At 35.3% G+C, this 23,398-nt stretch overlaps 1 protein-coding gene and 1 pseudogene across 1 annotated transcript; one reads left to right on the top strand and one right to left on the bottom strand.

Annotated features, from left to right (window-relative positions):
- Positions 1-5,922, bottom strand: part of LOC106983059 (40S ribosomal protein S3-like) — a 25,634-nt pseudogene extending 19,712 nt beyond the window's left edge.
- On the top strand, positions 5,468-11,792 carry NDUFA4 (NDUFA4 mitochondrial complex associated). Its single transcript, XM_015081222.3, has 4 exons — positions 5,468-5,630; positions 6,740-6,828; positions 7,725-7,785; positions 11,493-11,792. The coding sequence occupies exons 1-4, from the start codon at positions 5,589-5,591 to the stop codon at positions 11,547-11,549; spliced, it is 249 nt and encodes an 82-aa protein (XP_014936708.1). The 5' UTR covers positions 5,468-5,588; the 3' UTR covers positions 11,550-11,792.
- Positions 11,793-23,398: the final 11,606 nt, after the last annotated feature.

Consider the following 23,398-nt stretch of genomic DNA (forward strand, 5'->3'; position numbering starts at 1 on the left):
AGAGATAATAAATAAAAACACAGAAGAATACAACATAGCTATTCTAAATAATTTCTAGTGTGAAGATCTAGGTGTATGGTATAATTTTCCAAAAATTTTAAATATGCAGTTTTCCTAAAATATTATTTAACCATAAGGTTTCAGTAAAAATACATACCAGTTTTAAACTGTTCTAGTTTCTTTACTTTTTAGTATTCATTGAATTTTGTACATAAAGTTCTTCAGGTATTTAATTTAAACTAATGACAGTATGTGAAGCTATGAGATTCATAACAGTGGAAGTAAACTTTCATAAACCAAAATGTTTTCATTTTTCTAATAGAAATTTTATAATTAAATACAGCTTATGCTAAGTAACCATAATACTAGTGGAAGAACATATTTATTTTTAGATTAAGGATAGCTACAAAATCTTCATTAACAAGAGAAGGTATAATTTGTATTTGCGTTATCAGAAAAACAACCACAGTTGTCAACTTATCTGGTAGAAAAATAATTAAATGCCTAAATGCAAGCAGAGTAAAAAAATATAAGATTCTGCCTTCAATTTGCATTAATATAATCATATTCCATGGCTCACTTACCAAATTATTCCTCTCTAAAGAAGCTATTTCTTTACTGTCACACATTAATAACAACACACAATCACTATACCTTCCAGAATTTTCTAGGCTCGAATTTTCAGAGAAACTATGCAAGAAAAATAATTTTTGGAGGGTGCTATTGATATACTGCTTAGACTTTTTTAGAGCTATTCACAGTATAACTTACATTTAATTTAGACAACTAGTATTTATACTTTTTTGTATTTTAAAATTATTCACAAAACTAAATCAAACAAAGTCAGAGTCTTTAATCTACAGGTGATGGTTCTTTTAGCATTATTTAGACTACTTTTATTTGATTCCAACCAACTCCATCCACCAGTGCCCATACTCACAATTCTTTTTAGTCATACCTCCTTCTTTTTCTAGACTTAATTTCAGTCACCTTGATCCTGTCAGGCTTTAGTGAGAGAGCTACACCCTTATCTCTTTGTCCAGACCTTCAAATTGTTCAGTTGAGAGGATATACTGAGACACCTTAATTTATTGAGATGTTTTAATAAGGGTGTGATGGCTATACTCCTGATTGGGTCATTATCTTGAGATTTTAATTGATCTTTTTGGCTAAACATCAGTCTCTTATACAGGTAGAGATAATATCAGCTATATCCTCTACCTCTACAAGTCTCTGGATTTCTAGATGCTCCATTCCCTGTCACTGCAGCTTGCAAACCCACCAATTATTCTCTGAGCCCATCTCTTTATTGTACTTGCTTGTAAACTGTTGACAATAGTACCTGGCACATGTGGCTAACATATCCTTTGCCTGCCATTTCACTGAAATCCGAGTTTATGAGGGTCATTAACTGCCTTCCAATTGAGAACAATTTCATCAAATGTTCTAGCACTGTATAACTTAAATTGCCATACTTCCAGTCTCTGGTAACAGTTACCTTGTTACCTGTTGCTGTCACCTGAATCCAATGCCACATATTTTAGGATTTTTATTATATTACTATATATAGTATAGTATATACTATATATATATACTCATTTTCAGTGCCACCTCATTTCAGTGCCACCTCATTTTCAGTGCCAAATTCTTTATTAGAGTAGGTTAAGTCAGGCTGCAGTAAAAAAACTACTCTCAAATCTAGTGACTTGCAGCCATAAAGTCTTATTTCTTATTCTCAATATATGTTCATTTTATGTCAGCAATGTCTCTGCTCCAGGTAATTTTCACTTGATCTTAGCCAAAAGGCCGAGAAGCGATCTGCTCCAAGTAATTTTCACCCTGACACCTGAGCTTCTATCTAGAACACTGTAGATCTTGTGGCAGAGAGAAAAGAAAGAACATGGCAGATTTCGGCTCTTAAAGCTTCTGCTTGTGCATGACAGCTTACATGTTATGCATTCCATTTGCTAATAAAGGAAGTCATCCTATCAAGCGTGACACTGAGGCAAGTGAGTGATACCTCTTCCAGGGAGAGGCAACAGGTATTTGTATAGAATAAAATCTACCACACATACCAAAACTACTTCTAAAGCTAAAATGTATTTTTATAATATGTATCCTCCACTATGGATTCTTTTCCTTGATTGTCTCTTCTATTCTTCCAATCCCTGATTAAAATATAGGCCATAGACTCTTTCCTCTAACTTTAATATGCATAATTCAAACTTTTATAATTTGACATTCTGGTTAATATTTAATGAAATTTATAATTTGCAACCTTGCTTTGTTAACATTTCCAAAGGTATCACTTGTCTACCTATATTTTTGTTACCTCTAAAACTGGATTAATGACAAAAAAGTGAGTCACAAGATTTTACTTTCTTATTAACAGTGGTATTCATGTATACCTATTTACCTATTATCACTTATCATTAAAAATAAAATATTGCAAGAAGAGATTTTCCTCCTTCCAATTCTTTGCTGAAAGGCCACCTACACTTATTGCTGTTAGGTTTCTGTGTTTACTTTTAAATATTTTCCATGATTTTTGTGCCGATTTTTAGAAATATAGCCACATTCCTCACCACAGTCTATAAAGTCAATGTGAGAGTCCTTTACAACCTCTCTCATCTCATTTTCTTTTCTCCTTTTATATGGATCAGCCACATTGGCCTTGGGTTTTGTTTTGTTTTTTAATCTCAAAACCATTGCCTTTGACAATTGGAACATTCTTCACCCATATCATCACCAGGTTACCTCCTTATTTAAGTTTCAGCTCAGATTTTACCTCTTCAGAGGGACCTTCCTTGTCTTTTCTCACTAAAGTAACATTCTTTCCTCCAGTCCTGCATGTCTTTCTCCCTTATCTTATATTTTAAAATATAAGTAAAATACTATAATATGTATTTAAGTATAAATATACTTTTTATATAATTTAATATTTATATTATATATATATTTAAGTAGGCTCCATGCAACATGGGGTTTGAATTCATACTTAATATGAATTCATACTTAATATTATATATACTTAATATCTTATATAATTTAGTATTTATATAATAAATAAATAAATATATGTAAGTAGGCTCCATGTAACATGGGGCTTGAATTAACAATATGCATTCATACTTTTTATATACATACTTAATATGAATTCATACTTAGTATTATATACACTTAATATTTTATACAACATATATAAATATATACATATATTATATATATATATTATATAATATATATATACTTAAGTAGGCTCCATGCAACGTGGGGCTTGAATTCATGACCCTAGGATCAAGACCTGAGCTGGGATCGAGAGTTAGATGCTCAACCAACTGAACCATGTAAGTGCCCCTCTTATTACTATATTTTATTGGTTTATCACTATCTAAAATTATCTTAATTGTTTATGGTTTTTCTTTCCAACTTCCATGTAATCTCTTTAGGACAAAACAATGTTCTCATTCAGTGCTTTCTCCCAGATTAGAAAACTGCCTGGTGCTGAGTAGGTACTTATTATAAGATTTACTGAATGAATGGACGAAACACCAGTCTTCCTAAGCTTCATAATCTATCATCTTAATCACAATTTATCTTTTTTCTTTTCCACCTTGTTGGCCTTATTTCCTCTACCCAACATTGCATGTTGGAATTCCTCAGCTCCATGTCCTTTGTCCCCTTTGTTACCTGCTACTTCGCTCCCTAAGCAATCTCATTCAGTCATATGGTGTCATTTCCCATGAATAAACTGAGCCCTAAATATATTTGTGTAGTCTAGATCACTTTTCTGCCCTGCAGAAATCTACTTGTATTTTACATAAATACTTATCCATCATTCTCTATTGTTCCTCAATAACTCTATTGACTCTATTGTTTCTCAATAACTGGCATCAACATCCAAACAGCTGGTCAAAACTGAACTTCTGAAATTATCCTGAGCTGCTTCTCCTCATTTCCCCATATTCAACCAATCACCAAGTTCTGTTGGTGCTACCTCTTAAATATCTCTAGAATCCTTTCTTCATTATATTTCCCACACGGGTCAAAGCTACTATTATCTCACAAGGACTACTACAGTGGCCCTGGACCAGTCTCTCCCCTTTCATGCTATCTCCTCTAATCCATTCTTCATAGACAAAGCAATCATTGAAAACTAAAGCAACTTTTTTTTTTTTTTTTTGCATAACTTCCTAATGGTCTCAGCATAAAACCCTTAATGTACTGGTGCAGCAGATCTGATTCCCACCTTGCTCTCCCTCTTCAAGTTCCTACCACGCCAAACCTCCTACACTTCCTCAGAGTATTTCAAGTTTCAGGCTGTCACACTTAACACTATTTTGTACAGCGGCATTATCCGTTTTCACGTGTTTGCTTCTCTTTAAGCCTGACGTTGCTTTTTCAGAGAAGCCCTTTCCTAGTCTTTCTTCCCAGTCCCAAACACTTGTGATTTGATTCTTTAAACTACGCAGGAAAACGGAAAGGGTTCACACTGTCCCCAGGGACCCCTGACTTTCAGATGTAAAAAAACCCAAAACCCAAAACCCAAAAAGGAACACACACAACAGATAAATGAAAATTGTGTTAGAGTACTGGAAAAACTATGCGTAGGAACACGACCACTGAAAACATTTTAAAAATTAATTTCGGGGGGCGCCTGGGTGGCTCAGTCGGTTAAGCATCCGACTTCGGCTCAGGTCATGATCTCGCGGTCCGTGAGTTCAAGCCCTGCATCAGGCTCTGTGCTGACAGCTCAGAGCCTGGAGCCTGTTTCAAATTGTGTCTCCCTCTCTCTCTGACCCTCCCCTGTTCATGCTCTGTCTAACGTTAAATAAACGTTAAAAAAAATTTTTTTTAAAAAATTAATTTCCGGTCTAGGGAGAATGTACAGTGGCATGGCACCTAACATTAAATCGAGGGCCAGGACCTGGGGATCTAGAGATCACGTTGACAGCACTATTGCCATCTTTAAGCCATTTACTAGCTCTTAACTTCTGCCCGTAAGCGACAATCTAAGACAGGAAGCAGCTGCAGTCTTTTTAAACCGCAGTCGCTGACCTTAGCGGCAAGAGACTCGACCTGCCCTCCCAACGCCTGACACCCAGCAGCCACAGGCGCCGCTCAGCTCCCTCAGCGCCCGTCAGGACTCGCAGGCGCGCGCCAAGCACGCGCGCCCCAAGGGCCTCAACGCGCGGACCCAAGAAGACCCCGCCCACACCATGTCTCAACGAGTGTTTTCCCGAGAAAGTGCCTGTTTAGTCAATCAAAGTGTTCTAGTTTAGACGCAAAATTTTACCGGCTAGAAGCATATATACGACAGGAACGAGACTGTTGCGCTTGGGACTGGGACGCTAAGTGTCTTTCCAGGTCAGTGCGGATGCTTGAGGTGCTGGATCAAAGCAGGCACTGTTAAGGACAGCTGCATCCGGGCGCTCTTGCCGCAAGCTGTCCTCCGAGCCAGGGGTCCTTAGGTAGGAGGTTCTGGGTGACTTTGGACGTCCGTTCATGCTTGGTGTAGGGACTGCTTAGTGCCGGGCCTTGCAGTTTTGATCTTTTCTTCTCCCGGAGCCGAGGCCTCTGCTGCAGCCATGTTACGCCAGATCTTCGGTCAGGCCAAGAAGCATCCGAGCGTAAGTTCGTGACCCGTTTTGCAGTGTTTTTACTTGTCCATTCTGTGTCCAGCTGCGACTGCCTCGGTTACCTGGGGACTTCCTCATTCACAATTATTAACCGTTCTTCGGGTCTGGACCTTGGCTCACTTGTGATATTCTCTTAGTTGTCCCAAGCCCTTGAGTTCTGACCTTCCACGCCATGCATTGAGGGGTTTGGGCTGGCAGGCGGAAGGTGAGGGATACCTTGGAGGAAAATAAGCCAGTGAATGTTGGAACAGTCGGGTGGTTGCACCTTCTTGTAAGTTGGTCCGACCCCGGGGTAGTGGTGCGTCGGGTGGGTTAGAGATCAGCAGGTCAGGTTTCCTGTTTGTTATGCTGTCTCTTAAAGACCTCTTACGGCACTGCACCACCAGGCCTTGTAGCAAATATAAATGTCTGTAATCTTGGACTTCTCGGTTTGCTTGACGTCTTGAGATTTTGGGGGAGCTTGGTAGCGCAGAGGTGAATCAGAGTTGTTCTTTTTTGTGTAATTTTTTTCCGCAGCACATCAACGTGCTTTGGTCCTAAAACCCAGTTACTCAGTCTTTATCTTAAACCCATTACCTAACTACGAATTAAGCATGGTGGTAATATGTCTTCAGAAATTTATGCCTGTAACCGATGTTTGTCATAGGTATGTTCATATTTGGTCTATTTATTTCACAGAACTTATGTTTTTCATAACCCCTATATCAAGGCAGGCCAAGAAGTTGTTTTACAAGCCTCGAGATAAAGGAAGCTGGGAAATTGTATGAGAACGTGTATAAATATTAAGAGAGGTGGAGAAGACTTGACATATGTTCCTGGAAATTTAAAAATTTGAATCTAATTTTTTTCCACATTAAACCAGAACCCTCTTCACGTCTTTTGGAAATTTCTTTTGAACATTTCTTTCTTTTGAACACAGTTAAAAGAAATCGTACCTCAATTTAAGGTCTACCTTTATTAAAATTTTAAAACAAGGTAGAAAAATACCATTTTGAGACCTGAGAATCATTGTGTAGGAATTAACTCTAGCCTTTCTTTTATCAGTATCTAGGTATTTGAAGCTGGCTATTAATTCTTGCCTATTTTGTGTTTGGTTCTAGTTGATCCCCCTCTTCATATTTATTGGAGCGGGAGGTACTGGAGCAGCACTATATGTCTTGCGCCTGGCATTGTTCAATCCAGATGTCAGGTAAGTGCTTAAAAACGTTTAGTGGAACTTTGATGGTTTATTAAACTGGTTTGGGAGCCATAGTCTTTAGGGAGGCAAAAATCAAGTAGTAGAAAAAGCCTGTTTTATAGGCTTCTATAGGAAGTTCAAATCCTGTTGTCATTTTCTTTTCCTGGGTCATAAAATTGTCTAAATGTCTTTGAGTCTCATTTTTGTCATCCGTAGAGTAAACTGCTAATTATTTGGAGAATTCTTGTGAGAATTGAGATAACTATTTTTATAAAATACTTAATCAGAGTTGCTGATGCATGTAAATGTTTTTTGTCTGCTTTTCCTCAATAAGGAATGTTTCCTTTTGAAGTTAAAGAACCACATGCAACAAAAAGATTGATGTATTGTTATTCTGTACTTTTCTATATATCACTTAGGGAAAACCAAATGAATTTTCTTTACAGTTTTTAATGTTTTTATTTATTTTTGAGAGAGAATGAGCAGAAGAGGGAGCAGAGAGAGAGAGAGAGAGGCAGAATGAGAAGCAGGTTCCAGGCTCTGAGCTGTCAGCACAAAGCTGGATGCCGTGCTTGAACCTACAAACCACGAGATCATGACCTGAGCTGAAGTCAGCACTTAACAGACTGAGCCACCTAGGCATCCCAAAAATGAAGTTTAAAGTTTCCTGTGAGAGGGATAGGGACAAATACACTGCCCAGGAGGCTCTCTGTTCAACTCTTTTTTCTAATTAACTACATGGGATTGCTAAATAGAGTCTATCTCTGTTTCAACTCTACTGAAAACAACATCATACTCAATCTAATAGAAAATGAGATCTATTCAAAATATTAGCTCCTTAGGAAATAGAAAACTATTTTAAATAGTGTTTTATTACTATAGTAGTTAATAATGTTTGTTTCTTTTAGTTGGGATAGGAAGAATAACCCAGAACCCTGGAACAAATTGGGTCCCAATGATCAATACAAGGTAAGCTATAAAATTGTTTCAGAATTGCTAGGAAGTATATTTTAATACGTTTTCTCATGTAGTAGTGTTGTTTTTTTTTTTTTTTGAAGTTGGATATACATGTAAAATTCCATTATAATGAACTTTGAGGAAGTGCTAGATTGTTTTGTGAAATTAAAATGGCATATTTCCCTAGCAGAAATTTTTTTCTAAGGATTTTTTTATTCACAGACCTTAGACTCTGGATGTGAAGTTAAGATAATGTTTTCATTCTACTGATTTTATGGGCAAAAGAGGTGATAGAGCTATCACATACCATTTTCTTAGATCTTGAATAGTCTAGTGCAGTGTTTTCAAACTTCAATGTACATGGGCCTCAACTGGAGAGGTGGTTAAAACACATATTCACCTCCACGCCCAGAGATTCTTATTTAGTTGGTCTGTTGTGGAGACTAAGAATTTGCATTTCTAACAAGGTTTCAGGTGATGCTGATGCTGCTGGTCCATGGACCACACTTTGAGTAGCACTATTCCAGTGGATGGTTTGGTTGGCTGTTTTTTCTTGTTGGTATGGTTGAAATATTTCAGGTGAGGGTAATTAGGAAGAAATGAAATTGGTTGAAACTTAAATTTTACCATGAATCTTCTAACTAAACTTTTTAACGTCTTTCCGAAAAGTAATTTGTGGAACTACTCTTTCACAGAATGAGTTCATTGACTGAGACTTTATTTATTCTGTTGAGATATTGGCATATAAAATGATGTAAGCTTAAAGTATACAAGGTGTTGGTTTGATAAATTTTATATTGCAATATGATTACTATAGTAGCATTAGCTACTACTTTTATCATGTCACATAGTTACTAGTGTGTGTGTGTGTGTGTGTGTGTGTAGAACAATTAAGACCTAGTCTCTTACCATCTTTGAAGTTTATAATGCAATATTGTTGACTATAATTCCTGTGTTGTGTATTCGATCTCTAGGATTTATTTACTAGTTGCAAGTTTGTACTCTTAAGCAACCTCTCCCAATTCCCCCATCCCTGGCTCCTGGTAACCACCATTCTACTACTTTTACATGTGTAGCTTTTTTAGATTCCACACGTAAGTGATATCATGCCTTATTTATCTTTCCCTGGTGACTTATCTTACTTAGTATAATGCTCTTAAGGTCCATCTGTGTTGCCACAAATCTGAGACCATTTATTCTCTAAATATAACCTTCCTTATGTGTCAAAATTTTGCGTACAAAGACTAACTCTGGAAATGTTAAAACCAAGGGCAGCTTTATTAGGGTATAATTCACATTCCATACAACTTAACTATTTAAAGTGTATAATTCACCACATGCACTTTCCTTGGTCCTTCTACCAAATTGTGTATTAGAGTCTCTGGGTAGGTGTAGTTCAAAAAGCTCTTCAAGTGATTATGATAATGAAGGCAAATTACCAGTGCCCTGGAACATGATAACACATGTCAGTATAAGGACATGTGAGTTGGAAATGGAATGTTGCTGCAACAAAAATCTAATTTGTTTGGCATGAATGGGCTGAGTAGCCATGACACTTATTTCAAGTCTGGAAAGATGAATCATTATGTAATGGCAAAATATTTGATAAAGTATAACCTGCTGTAACTTGGAAGGTAGACTGTGTCTAAAGAAGTTTGTTATAGAAAAATATTTTGGAAAATAGGATGTTAGTAGACTGGTTGTATTTGCCAAGAGATGAACTTGTAGAAGAATTGGGCAATTTGCAAGCAGAAATAAAAGGGAACAAAGTCCAGAAAATAAGCCCAGAGTGAATGAAGCCTGCTACTGCTTCTAAACGCAAACAGTGAAGTAAACTAGATTATTTTCTTTATCATTCACTACTCACCTAAGAAAATTGGGGTTTGGGGTTTTTTTGGGTTTTTTTTTTTTTTTTTTGCCTATTAACATCAGGTTTAGCCTCATGACTGGAAAATCATCAGTGAGGGGACATGATATCTTCCATCTCTGAACCAGTGTGTGGTTCCCCCATTGTTCTTTGTCATCTGACCTGAGACCAAAATGGACATGTAAGAGTTATTCATTCAGCCCAGAATTGCAATGAAGAGAACATGAAGCAGTCAGCTTACAGATGGCATATAATGCAAGTGAAACGTAAACCTTTGTTGTTGTAAACCACTAAGTTTTGGGGGTTATTTGTTGCTCCTTTGCAAATCTAGCCAAATGTAGACAAACACGAGGACTAAAATAGGATTTAAACATTAAAGACCCAGCAACACTTCTCACTTGATTAAATGCCCCAAGCCATGATCAGAATATGTTGTGCCTTCCCAGTTACTGTTCCAGAGACCTTCAAGGTAGCCACCATTAAATGGAGAAAAGGAATGGGGACATGGAAGCTGAAAACTAAAACAGTTTTGAAAATTAACTCGTTACTTCAACAGAGAATTTTGATGCTGACACATGGAAGCAAAAAGAAGCAAATACATCAGAAGCCTACTAGTTTTGAGAAAATTGGCAAAGATATTATGACCTTTCCACATTGCATGAGTATAGGGGTTTGATCCTGCTTCTCATTCACTGTGGAGTCCTGTAACTTGATCTTCAATTGCGTCTTTCGTAAAGTAAGAATGAGTAAGGCCGTGATAGTTAAAATAAACATAAAGCATTGTGCCCGGTGTCTGGCATCCATTAGAAGAACCCAATCAGTGTTTATTTTCTTTATGTATAGCTTGTAGTTCTTTTGTAGTATTCTTTCTAATTTTGTCAACAATGTTAAGGATAGCACACGATTAGTTTCTTTTAAAAAAATCTCCTTTAGATTCAGTTACTTCATAAGAATACTGTCAGAACAAAGATCATTGCTCTGGGTTATTTGCACTTAGCTGTCTATACAACTTTGTGTATATCTCAAGGATAAGCTTTACATCCTGAGAGTTTTTCTTTTTTAAAAAGCTTAAGTAAAATAAGAATTTTTCAGTTAGAAATCAAGAAGTTAGGGTATGTTTGGAAAAATAAAGAAAAGGGTTTGAAAAAATAATAGATACAAATTTATGAGCTGCTTAAAAACCCTGAAGAAAGTGTTGATGATTCTGCACTTTTAGTTCTTTTGGAGTTAAATAATGTGGTCTCCAAGTAATTAGAACACAACCTCGTCAGTGTTCTCTAGCACAGGAATGAGTAAACCCAAGATTATAGCCTTATTTGAGCTTATGTTTATATCCTAATGTTTTCTCAGTAGACACTCTAGAGATGTTTAAAATACAAATCATTTAAAAAAAAGTTATTGGAGAGGCAGTTTTTTTCTAAAGCAATCATAGATTTATTTCTAAAATTTATTTCAGTTGAATATAAGGAAATCTTTAGAAATTACAGGCTTCCAAATGTGTATTATTTAAGTACAATATGGTTTTGAAACAAAAATACAGTATTATTTAAGAACTTTCATGCCAGAAGTGGTCAGATGGTCAGATTTTGGTGCAATCTGGCTTAAGAAATTAAGGGAACATACTAACACTGTTCTTTTGAGGTAGATTGAATATTTTTACCTTACCAAAATCCTTAAAGGACTGGAATTTCAGTGTCTTTCTTTGGATGACTTTTATATTGTTAAATATCTGTAATAAAAAGTCATGTCTGTAATTGTTACTATAGAAAGCTGAATAAAAATAATTCTAAAACTTCTGTACCATCTCTGTGTATTTGATAGATTATCTAAAATATCTTTTTTCTTTTCCAAGTTCTACTCAGTGAATGTAGATTACAGCAAACTGAAGAAAGAAGGTCCAGACTTCTAAATGAAATGTTTCACTATAAAGCTGCTTAGAATGAAGGTCTTCCAGAAGCCATCCGCACAATTTTCCACTTATCCAGGAAATATTTCCCCTCCGAATGCACGAAGTCATGTTGATGTATTGTGTTGGGGTTTACACTGACTAATAATAAATATCTGAAACTTGATATGTGTCACTTTTTAATGCTGAAAATCTGCTTTCAACTTTATAACTAGGGTATAGGAAATAAACTTAGAATTTAAGGAATTTCTTGAGTTTCCATCTGTTTATAATTTGAAAAGAAGAACTTAAACTGTTCAAACACTTTTTACTTTTTGTATAGGCCCTTGGTAACTTCACTAGAGTATATTTAACAACTGAAAGTGAATATTCTGCAAAGGTAGATTGGGAAAAGTATTCAAGTGTCTTTGGCATTGGCAAAGTGGAAACATCTGGATTTCTGTTACTGACAGATGTCAAAGTATGTGCAGTTGTTAATGATTTTTACCATGGCAGTCTTTATTGTGAAGATTTTCAAGTTTATCAGAAATTGTACTTGGGTCTGAGCTCGTGGCCATTTTGTTTTTGCTGTGCTGGCGTAATCACACAACAGACTGCCTTTTTTAGTTCCTTATCTTCATGAGATCACCAAACAAAGTTGCATTTAAATACTGATGTCTTGTGTTAGCATTTATGTATATTTGATGAGTTGCAGTTTTCAGAATTTGCAAATGCTTCCGGTAGACCCTTGAAAAAAAAGGGAGCCAAACAAAATTACTGAATTTCACTTCCTTGAAGTTTATTAACTCAGCCTGATGAGGTTTTACCCTTATCACTTCAGTAAAAATGCTTCTTTTAAGGTTATCGGATGACCTCCATGTTTCTAATTTCAAAAGTCAATTATTAGTAATCACTTTGACCTAACATTTAATAGCTGACATAACTCTTCCTTGAAACATTCTCATCCTGTAGTCTCTAGAACAATATACTTTGTTTTCCTTTATGTCATTGGCTTCTCTACTCGGTTTCTTAGTGGTACACTTTCATCTTTGCGACCTTTAATATGGGATTGCTCCAAAGGAAAAACACTTAAGGACCTTTTCCCTATCTGTAATCTTCATCCAGTCTCATTTTCAAATACAATGCTGTGGATGTCCAAGGTAATTTTTCAGCCCAGATGTTTTTCCATTTGTATGTGTATGTTTGTGTATGTATATGTATGTGTATGTATATGTATATACACATACACGTATTCTATACGGATATATCTATATATTCACTCAACTTCTCCATGTGGATGTCTAATGGGCATTTTAAATTTAACGTGTCAGTTCTGAATTTGTGAACCTCTCAGACTCCACATCTACAATCTTTAGCATAACTCTTTAATCATACCAGTTTATAGGAACACCATTCTTATAGTTGAGGCCAGAATCCTTGGAGTCTTAACTTTTTTGAATACCCTAATATATCATTAAGTCATGTTTGTTCTACCTTCAAAATATACCCAGAATTTCACTGTTTTCAACAGTTCCTCCCCTAGCACCCTGATCCTAAGCCGTTGTCAGCTAATTTCAATTACTAAAATAACATCTCATCTAGTTTCCCTCTCTAGTTCTCAACACAGCAGCCTAAGTGATCTTTAATATGTAAGTCAGAATATGACAATCCTTTGCTCAAAGCCACCAACATTTTCCCATTTTATTCAAACGCTAGATATTTCAATCTGACTCCTCTTTCTGTTCTCTACTCACACACCTCCACCAAATGGATTTCTTTGATCTTCATATCATGCATATTCTTGGCACAGGGATCTGACCTTTGGTTTAGAATTATCTTCCCCAAATATTGGCAAGGCTTGCTCTCTCACTTTTTCTAGTCTTTCTCCAGTGCTACAGTGAAGCCTCTGTCCAAAATTTTGCACCCTGCTTCCACCCTCATCAGTTTGTATCTCTTCCTATATTTATGACCATCTAAATATGTAATTGGCTTACTTATTTTGTTTGAAATCTCTCCCCTCACTAAAATTTAAGCTCCATCAGGACAAGTGTTTTTGTCCATTTTGTTATATCCATAACACTTTATGGTGGCACTTAGCACATAGTTGGTGTTCAATAAATACTTGGTAAATGGATACATAAAGGGTCAGTTGATTAAGCATCCAGAACAGAGTGTCTAGTCTTAAGTGGACACAAGTGACTCAATGGAGGCAGAGAATCAGAATTAGGGATGGCAAAACACCTTTTAACAAAAGCACTCTGAACTGTGCTCCCTCATCATCACCCCCAGTTTATAATTTTTTTTCCCCAGTTGATAATTTTTAATAGGTTTTTAAAATTTCCAACTGGAGCATTATGCTTGTACTAAAACAGCATCTCCTATTCTGGAATTTGAAGGTTATTTTCTTTCACAACACTGCAATCAAGATACCAAGATGAAGAAAGGAAAAGAAGTACAGGCACAAATAAAACCAAATAGATCCTTTTTTTGTTTAAAAAAAAAAAAAGTCCTTGAGTCCCCGATACCATAGTCATCATTACCAAAACTATCCATATTTTCTTTCTAATTATAAAAGCACAGTTAAAATAATTCACAGAAAATATATATCTAAGGCTTTTTTTTTTTCATGGTGTAGAGAATACGTTAGATGCTATTTGTAACTGCTTTCTCAAAAATGCTCAAGTGTGGCATTCAGAACCCCATTTTGACAAATAACAGTTACTGTTCAGTAAAACAAACCATATACACTAATTTGAAGTTTAAATTTCAAATCAAATAATGGAAAACTATTATATATATAAATTATATGTACATTTACTACACTTCAACATTTCCCATTGTAAGTTTGTCCCTTTCCTCTGGGGTGGTTGGTAGAATTCATTTTTGGCGGGAATCTCTACTTCCCTTGGTTATGCAAAAGGTAATGAAAAAAACAAGAGAGGGTTATAAGAGGGCATTTTATAACAGAATGAAACTAATAACAGTAATAGACATTTTTCAGCTAGGAACCACACTAAGCTCCTTACATGTATTCATTTATTACTAGTTACAACATTGTATGGCAGACTTATTACTCCTCCCCCACCTTTTTTTTTTTTTTTTGACAAATTAGGAAACAAAAGCATAAAAATATGCCCAAGGTCAAACATGATTAGGAAGTGATGGAGCCAGATTTGAATCCACGGAATTTGATTTCAGAATTCATTCTCAGAACCCTCTAGAACTGTGTCATAGGGTTGTCTTCAGATTTAAGTAAGATATTATATGGAAGAAGCATAGTATATTTCCTAGCAGAATAAACATTACTTATTAGCTATTGTAATTATAAACCCTGGAGTTTATTTCTTCCTTTCCTTCCATCAGAAACTTTAATGCGAAACTTCTTAAAAGCCATGTTATATAAAACTTAAAGAAAAATACTATTTAGTAAAAGCTTATCCAGTTACCACCAATCTGATCAGATGATCCTGTATTGTAAATATCTTTGATTTCAACATCTGAACAAGGTGGACTACCTTTTGTACCAGAGCTTTAAGACTTAAGAAGTGGTGTGATTTATGTCTTTCACTAAGTTTGCTAAAGCAGTGCCTACCCACATAGCGTGCCATGCTAATGTTCCACCCTCTCTGGTTTGCATTATGACTCAGTGAATTAAAATCTTGATATGCAGGTCATCTCTTCTAGGTTGAAAATGATACTGAGTTACTTCATGCCCGATACTGAAAGAATTCTTTGATGCTATATGAATGGTAAATAGCATCTGGAAAAAATCCTTAAGCCTTGCTGGTGTGTGTGTGTGTGTGTGTGTGTGTGTGTTTAAATCTTAAAAGGCAACAGCTTATGTACTTTATAATATTGTTTTCCTGTTTGTTCCTAACCAGAAAGGAGCTAATACTGCATAAGATTTTTAGACTCCATATTAATTCATACTAAGTGAAGATACTTTGCAAACTTAATTTGTTTTAAACTGTTCAAAGAGTAATTTATCCTTCCCATTTATCTAGTGTATTTAAACTTCTTAAGTTACAAAGCAACTTTGTTAGATTTCTGTAAATTGCTTTAATCCTGTAATTCTTATAAGGATTTTGTCTGATGTTCCCTCATGATTTCTTGTAGCAATGGTGTGCTGGTAAGTGCTTAACAATCAGCTCTCTGGGACAAAGAATCCTGATTTTTAGCAATTTTTGCTGGTTCCTGTTACTGGCAGATTAATGCCTTTCCCCTCAAAGTAGTCCACGTCCTAATGCCTGGAACCTAAGGATGTGTTAAATTACATGGCAAAGGAAAAGTAAGTTTGCAAATGAAATTGATATTGCTAATCAACTGACTTTAAAATAGGGATGTTTATCTTGGATTATCCAGGACTCTGTATAATCAGAAGAGTCCTTAAAAGTAGAAGAGGGAGGCTGAAGAAGAAAGTCACAGGGAAGTGTGACTACAAAATAACAATCAAAGAAATGCAATGTTCCTGGCTTTACAAATGGAAAAAGGGGCCATAAGCCCAGGAATGTAGGAGGCCACTAGAATCTGAAAAATCTGAGGAAACGGATTTTCTTAGAGCATCCAGAAAGAAATTCAGCCCAATGAGACCTATGACAGACTTCTAACCTACATAACTAAAATACTAAATTTGTGTTGTTTTAAACCATTGAATCCATGGTAATTTGTTGTAACAATAATAGAAAAATAATACACCCACCATGGCAGGGTTCAAGGTACCATGTTGGTGTTACTGATCACAGGTTGGGAAAAGATGAGAACATTCAGCTCTTAGGAACCGATGTGAACTGGTTCCCACACACCACTGAATGGATTCAAATAGAAGTTTTGTTCATTTTCTTCTTATATTTTATGGTAGAATAATAAACTAGAAAAAAGTGACTAATAGAAATCTCATACTATCATTAAGCCATTTCCTAGTACTTACTTTTTCTCTGGCTTTTTGGCAACTGGAAGGTAGCTGCAATGTAGGAAGTGAGCAATTGGGGAGGGGAAAGGATATGGGACAGGATCATCATACTGAATAACTCCTGAGATGGCCTTTTCATGTGGACTGTGGTACAAATGACATCCCATGGAGTTGAGCAAAATTAAGTCTCTAAAATGGTTTTAGATTTTTACACAAATATGAAAACTGCTATTCTTTGATCAAGTGTTTTTTTTTTTAATTTTTGGGGAGATACTAAAGTTTTTTTAATTTTTTTAATTAAAAATTTTGAATCATGTAGGAAAAAGAGTATGGGATTTGGAGTAATATATAACTTGAGTTTAGTTCCTGTCTAGCCAAAAGACCAAAAAGAAATGCAAGAGAGCAAAACACTGTAACAGAAATGAAGAATGCCTTTGATGGTCTCTATATAGACTGGATATGATTGAGAAAAAAAACTCTGAGCAAAGGAATATATCAATAGAATCCTTAAAAACTGAAAAACAAGACTGGAAAAAATTAACAACATCCAAGGACTGTGGGACGACTATCAAAAGTGTAACATGCATATAATGGAAACATAAGAAGGAGAAGAAGGAAAGGGACAAAGGAATATTTTAAACAATAATGATTGACAGTTTGCTAAAATTAAGGTCAGAAAGCAGACCACAAATCCAAGAAACTTGAGACACCAAGCAGGTAAATTCCAAAACAAAACAAAATAACAAAAAAAAAAACCTTATTATTTTCAAACTATAGAAAATCATATTTAAAGAAAAAAATCCTGAAAGAGAAACAAATAAATATGTTAAAAAAGGAGAGTAGAGGGATTCACATAGAATGCTCAGTGAAAACCACAAAAGGCAGAAAAAGAGTAAGAGACAAAAATGGGAACAAAGAACAAAGGCAACAAACAGAGAACAGTGGCAAATATGTAATACATTATTCCAATTATATCAATAATCACCTTGAATGACAATGATCTATATGTACCAATTAAAGAGATTGTTGGAGTGGATCAAAAAACAAGATCTGGCTATATGTTGTCTATAGAAGGACATATAGATTAAAAGTAAATGGATGGATAAAAGCACACCATGCTAACACTAATCAAAAGAGAACAGGAGTAGCTATAATAACTTCAGAAAGAGTAGATATCAAAGCAAAGAAGGTTATCAGGGATAAAGAGGAGTGTTACATAATGATAAAGGGGTCAAATCTACAAGAAGACATAATAATCCTTCATGTGTATGCACCTAACAATAGAGTGTCAAACTATATGAGGCAAAAAGTGATAGAACTTCAAGGAGATAGAGATGAATCATCGTAGTTGGAGACTTCAACACCCCTCTGTCAGATATGGGCAGGTCCAGCAGGCAGAAAATCAGTAAGGATATAGTTGAACTCAATAATACTATCAATCAATGGAATATAATTGACATCTGCATAATACTTCATCCAGCAACAGCAGAATACATATATTTTTCAAGCTTACACAGAACATGCAACAAGACAGACCACATTTTATAACATAAAACACACCTTAACAAATTTAAAAGAATAGAAATCATGCACTGTCTGCACCGAGACCACAATGAAACTAGAAATTAGTAACAGAAAATGAGAAAATACCCAACTAAATGGAGACTAAACAATACACTTCTTCTTCTATTTTTTAAAGTTTATTTACTTATTTTGAGAGAGAAAGAACATAAGTGAGGGAGGGAGAGAATCCCAAGCAAGCCCCACACTGCCAGTCCAGAGTCCAACATGGGGCTTGATCTCAATTGTGAGATCATGATTTGAGCCAAGGTCATAAGCTGGTCACTTAACTGATTGAGCCACCCAAGTGCCCCTAAACAATACACTTCTAAATAACATATGAGTGAAAGAAGAAATCTCAACAAAATTTAAAAATATTTTCAACTAATGAAAATGAAAATACAGTGAATCAACATTTTTGGGATGTCGTGAGAGCATTATTAAGGGAAATTTATACCACTGAATGAACATACTAGAAAAGAAGAAATATTTTAGTAATCTAAATTTCCACATTAGGAAACTAGAAAAAGAAGAGAAAATTAAATCCAAAGTAAGCAGTAGTAAAAAGAATAATAAGAATTTGAACAGAAGTCAGTGATAATGAAAACAGGAAATCAATGAAACCAAAAGCTGTTTCTTTGAAAAGATCAATAAAATTGAGAAGCCTCTAGCCAAGGCAGCTGAAAAAAAAAAAAAAAGAGAGAGAGAGAGAGAAGACACAAATTAGTAACATCAGAAATGAAAGACGGACCATTACGACATATCTATCTCAGAGACTTTAAAAGGATATAAAAGAATACTATGAGCAATCCATGAATTTGATAATTTAGATGAAATAGACCAGTTACTTGAGCAATGCAGTTTGTCAAAACTCATATGGGAAGAAATAGACAATCCTAATAGGCCTATATCAATAAAAGAAATTGAGTCAATAATGAAAAACCATCAAAAGCAGAAAGCACCAGACCTAAATGTTTAATGGTGGTGGATTTCACCATTTAGGGAAGAATTATACCAATTCTCTACACTGTCTTTCAGAGGATAGAAACAGAGGGAATAGTTCCTGACTCCTTCTGTGAGACCAGAATTACCCTAATAGCAAAACCAGAAAAAAGACATTACAAGATAACTACAGAGCAATATTTCTCATGAACTTAGGTATAAAAATCTTCAAAAAATATTAGCAAAATGAATGCAACAATGCATAAAATAATTATACCAAGTGGGAAATATCCCAAGTATGCAAGTCTGGAGCAACATTTGAAAATCAGTTAATGTAATCCACACAATCACATCAAGAGGCTAGTAAAGAAAAATTGCAGGGGTGCCTGGGTAGGTCAGTTGGTTAAGTAGTCCGGCTGCGGCTCAGGTCAATCATGATCTCAAGGTTTGTGGGTTCAAACCCCACATCAGGCGCTGTGCTGACAGCTCAGAGTCTGGAGCTTACTTCATATTCTGTGTCTCCTTCTCTCTCTGCCCCTCCCCTGCTCACGCTCTGTTTTTCTCTCAAAACTAAATAAACGTTAAACAAAAAAAAAGAAAAATTACATAACTCTATCAGTAGAGGCAAAAAAAGTGTGACAAAACCCCTTGGTAAAAACTTCATGATAAATTCTAAGTATCTAGGCTACAGGGAAATTCCCTCAACTTGATAAAATTTGTTGCAAAAAACCTGTAGCTAACATCACACTTAACAACAAGAAAACTTTCCTGTTAAATCAGGAACAAGGCAAGGATGGCTTCTTACCACTCATTTTCAACATCATCCTGGAAGTCCTAGCTAAAGCAGTAAGACAGGGTGCCTGGGTGGTTCATTCAATTAAGTGTCCAACTCGGTTTCACCTCAGGTCATGATCTCACTATTTGTGAGTTCAAGCCCCACTTTGGACTCTGTGCCATTTCTGAAGAGCCTGCTTGAGAGTCTCTGTCTCTTCTCTCTTTCTGCCCCTCCCTTGCTTGCATGCTGTCTCTCTTTTAAAATAAGTAAATAAACTTTAAACCAATAAGATGATAAAAGGAAAGTAACTTATAACAATTGGGAAGGAAGAAATAAATACATTGTCTTTGTTCACAGCTGACATGATCACCTATGTAGGAAATCTGAAAGAATCTACCAAAATGTCTGGAACTGATAAATGACTATAGCAAGGTTGTAGGATACAAGGTTAATATACAAAGGTCAATCATTTGGGGTACCTGGCTTACTCAGTCAAAAAAGCATATGACTCTTGATTTTGGGCTTATAAATTTGAGTCCCACACTGGGTGCAGAGATTACTAAAAAAAGTAAGTAAACATAAAGCATTAAAAAAGTCAATACGTTTCCTGTATACCAGCAATAAACAAATGGAATTCAAAATTTAAAACACAATACCATTTACATCAGCATCCAAAACAAGAGAAATGTTTAGATATAAATCTGACAAAATATATATAAGATTTATATGAGAAAATCTATAAATACTGATGAAAGAAATAAAATAACTAAATAAATGACGAGATGTTCCATGTTCATGGATAGGAAAACAATAATTTCAAGATGCCAGTTGTTCCCAACTTGATCTATAGATTCAATATAGATCCAATTCTTGGTAGGTTATTTTGTCTATATCAACAAAAGGATTCTAAATTTTATATGGAGAAGCAAAAGATTCAGAATGGCCAACACAATATTGAAGGAGAACAAAGTTGGAAGACTGACAATACCCAACTTCAAGACTTACTACAAAGCTACAGTAATCAAGGCAATGTTGGTACTGGCAAAAGAATAGACAAGTAGATTAATGGAACAGTATAGAGAGCCCAGAAAAAATGGTTCAACTTTGGAAAACAGTTTGGTGGGTTTCTTACAAAACTAAACATGATCTTTGGTATTTACCTAAAGGAGTTGAAAATGTGTGCCCTGCACAAAAACTGAACATGAGTCTTTATAGCAGCCTTATTCATAATTGCCAAAACTTGGAAGCAACCACAATGTCGTTTAGTAGGTGAATGGATAAATAAACTATTACATCTAGGCAGTTGAATATTATTCAGCACTAGAAAGAAATGATATATCAAACCATGAAAAGACAGGAAGAACCTTAAATACATATTACTAAATGAAAGACGCCAACATGAAAAGGCTATATATACACTCTATGATTCTGACTGTGTGACATTCTGGAAAAAGCAAAACTATGGAGACAGTGAAAAGTTCAGTGGTTGCCAGGGGTTGGGCATGGTGGTAGTGGTGAGGAAGGGATGGATAAGTGGGGCACAGAGGATTTTTAAGGCCCTGAAAATACTCTGACTGATACTATAGTGATAGATACTTGTCATTATATGTTTTTCCAATTCCATAGAATGAACAACACCAGGAATGAACCATAATGTAAACTATGGACTTTGGATGGTTGAGATGAGTCAGTGTAGGTTTATCAGTGTTACAAATTGTAGCACTCTGGTCAGGGATGTTGATAGTGGAAGAGTTTATGCATGTGTAAGGACAGTGGGTATTTGGGAAATCTCTATAACTTCCCTTTAATTTTGCTGTGAACCTAAAGCTACTCTTTAAAAAAAAAGGGAGAGAGAGAGAGAGAGAGAAAGAGAGAGAGAAGAAAGGAAGGTTAAAAAAAAAATCCAGAATGTGACTTTCAGCCTAGATTCTTATCCTCCTTGGACCTCCCATAATACATGGCCATGAATTTAATATTTGTGATGGCTACCCAAACTATGTATAAATCTACTTCCCCATTTCACACATTGTGAATGCAACACTGAGATTTTCTGTATATTTTCTGAGATTTTCTGTAAATTTTCTGAGATTTTCTGTTCCATGGGAACAGCATCTGTGCTTGTTTTGCTCATCATTATATTCCCAAGGCCTGACTGTGTCCCTACTTAATAGGCCCCCAAGTATTCATTGCGTGGGTATATAGAACATAATGTGATTGCAGAGGCTTTTGATTTATAGACATTTTCTCAGTGACTGTATAACTTAATTTGTAGACAGTAGTTGAATTTTGAATGAATGTTTAGAAGCAAAAGCTCAAGTGCTTATAGGTTATTAAAATGAAAATAAAATACATTAAAGTGTGTTTTTTTTATATAAGCCCGAAGGGATCACATATAAAACAGCAATGAAATAGTGGTTGAGAAAACCCTAATTACTGACAGTTGTTTACTATGTAGACACCTTATATGACATTTCTACATGGAAGGTATTAATTTGAATTACTCTAGAAAAATCATGTATGTAGGCATTTGTAGTTTATCATTATAATATAGTGATATGTTTCCCCCCCTTTTACTAGAATCCCACAGTGCCTAACAGTCATGAATAAATTATAAGCTTGTTTTTCATATTGAAGCAAAATGACTATGAACATTAAATGTCATCTTCTTTTAGTTTCTGTACTCCAGGCAAATAAAACAAAAGACCTAGTGTATAATGAGAGTAAAGTACTCCATGGAGGAACAGAACTAGATGCTTGTTATTAATTTTCAGGTCCATAAACAAACAAAAAGGTCATATTACTGGTCAATATTTGTACAAAAATAATTTTAATTTTAGTTTTGAACTTGAATTTGAAATAAGTGTAATTTTTTAATTCAAGTAAGTGTTGGCAGAAGAAATGAGTATGATATTTGCTGGCATATAAACATGTAGACTTGATTATAGATCGTAAACAATTGCAAGAAATACAGTGCTATTTATTTATTAGAATGCAGTGAGAATTAGTTCAGTGGAAAGAAAACAGAAAGACATTTTAGCTAATTTATATTGCTTCTTAAGAGCACAAACAATGAAATATTGTGTTAGGAAAGAAATGCTTAGAAAGCAAAGCACATGGAGAAACATTGAATAATCAGACTGCTAGGGATAAAAAATAAAGCTTCAGGAATTAAGGGATTAATTTTGCTTTTGCTTCTGTAATGGATAGTGAGGGGAGACCAGGGAGCTCATGTTTGAATGTGCAAGGCTATTTGCTTGGGTTATCTTACTTATTATCCTCCCATCAATCCTACTGGGTGCATTATTTTATTTATTTTCATATAGGAGAAATGAAGTTCAGAGGGATTGGTTGAATAAGTGATTTTAGAATCGCACTACTAGCTTATAGGAACAGGTATTTGAATCCAAATCTACAAAGCTCCAAGATCTATTTTCTTTCTACTATCCCATACTTCTTCTCTGGTAAACTATTCTTGCTTGTCCAACTATGCCTGTCAGGACAGCATGTGAAAAGTGTCAGTAATTTTGAGTACTAAAGCCATTTGCAAAATGATCTTGCTTTACAAAACTACACACCTGGTGGGAGTGGCTTAATCTTGCCTTTACTATAACTTGCTCTTTTCATTGCCTTTGGGCTATTTGTATTCCTGTTTACACAGATGAAGAAATGAGTATTGCAATTATTAAG

This window comes from Acinonyx jubatus, chromosome A2, assembly GCF_027475565.1.
Source record: "Acinonyx jubatus isolate Ajub_Pintada_27869175 chromosome A2, VMU_Ajub_asm_v1.0, whole genome shotgun sequence".
Classification (NCBI taxonomy): domain Eukaryota; kingdom Metazoa; phylum Chordata; class Mammalia; order Carnivora; family Felidae; genus Acinonyx; species Acinonyx jubatus.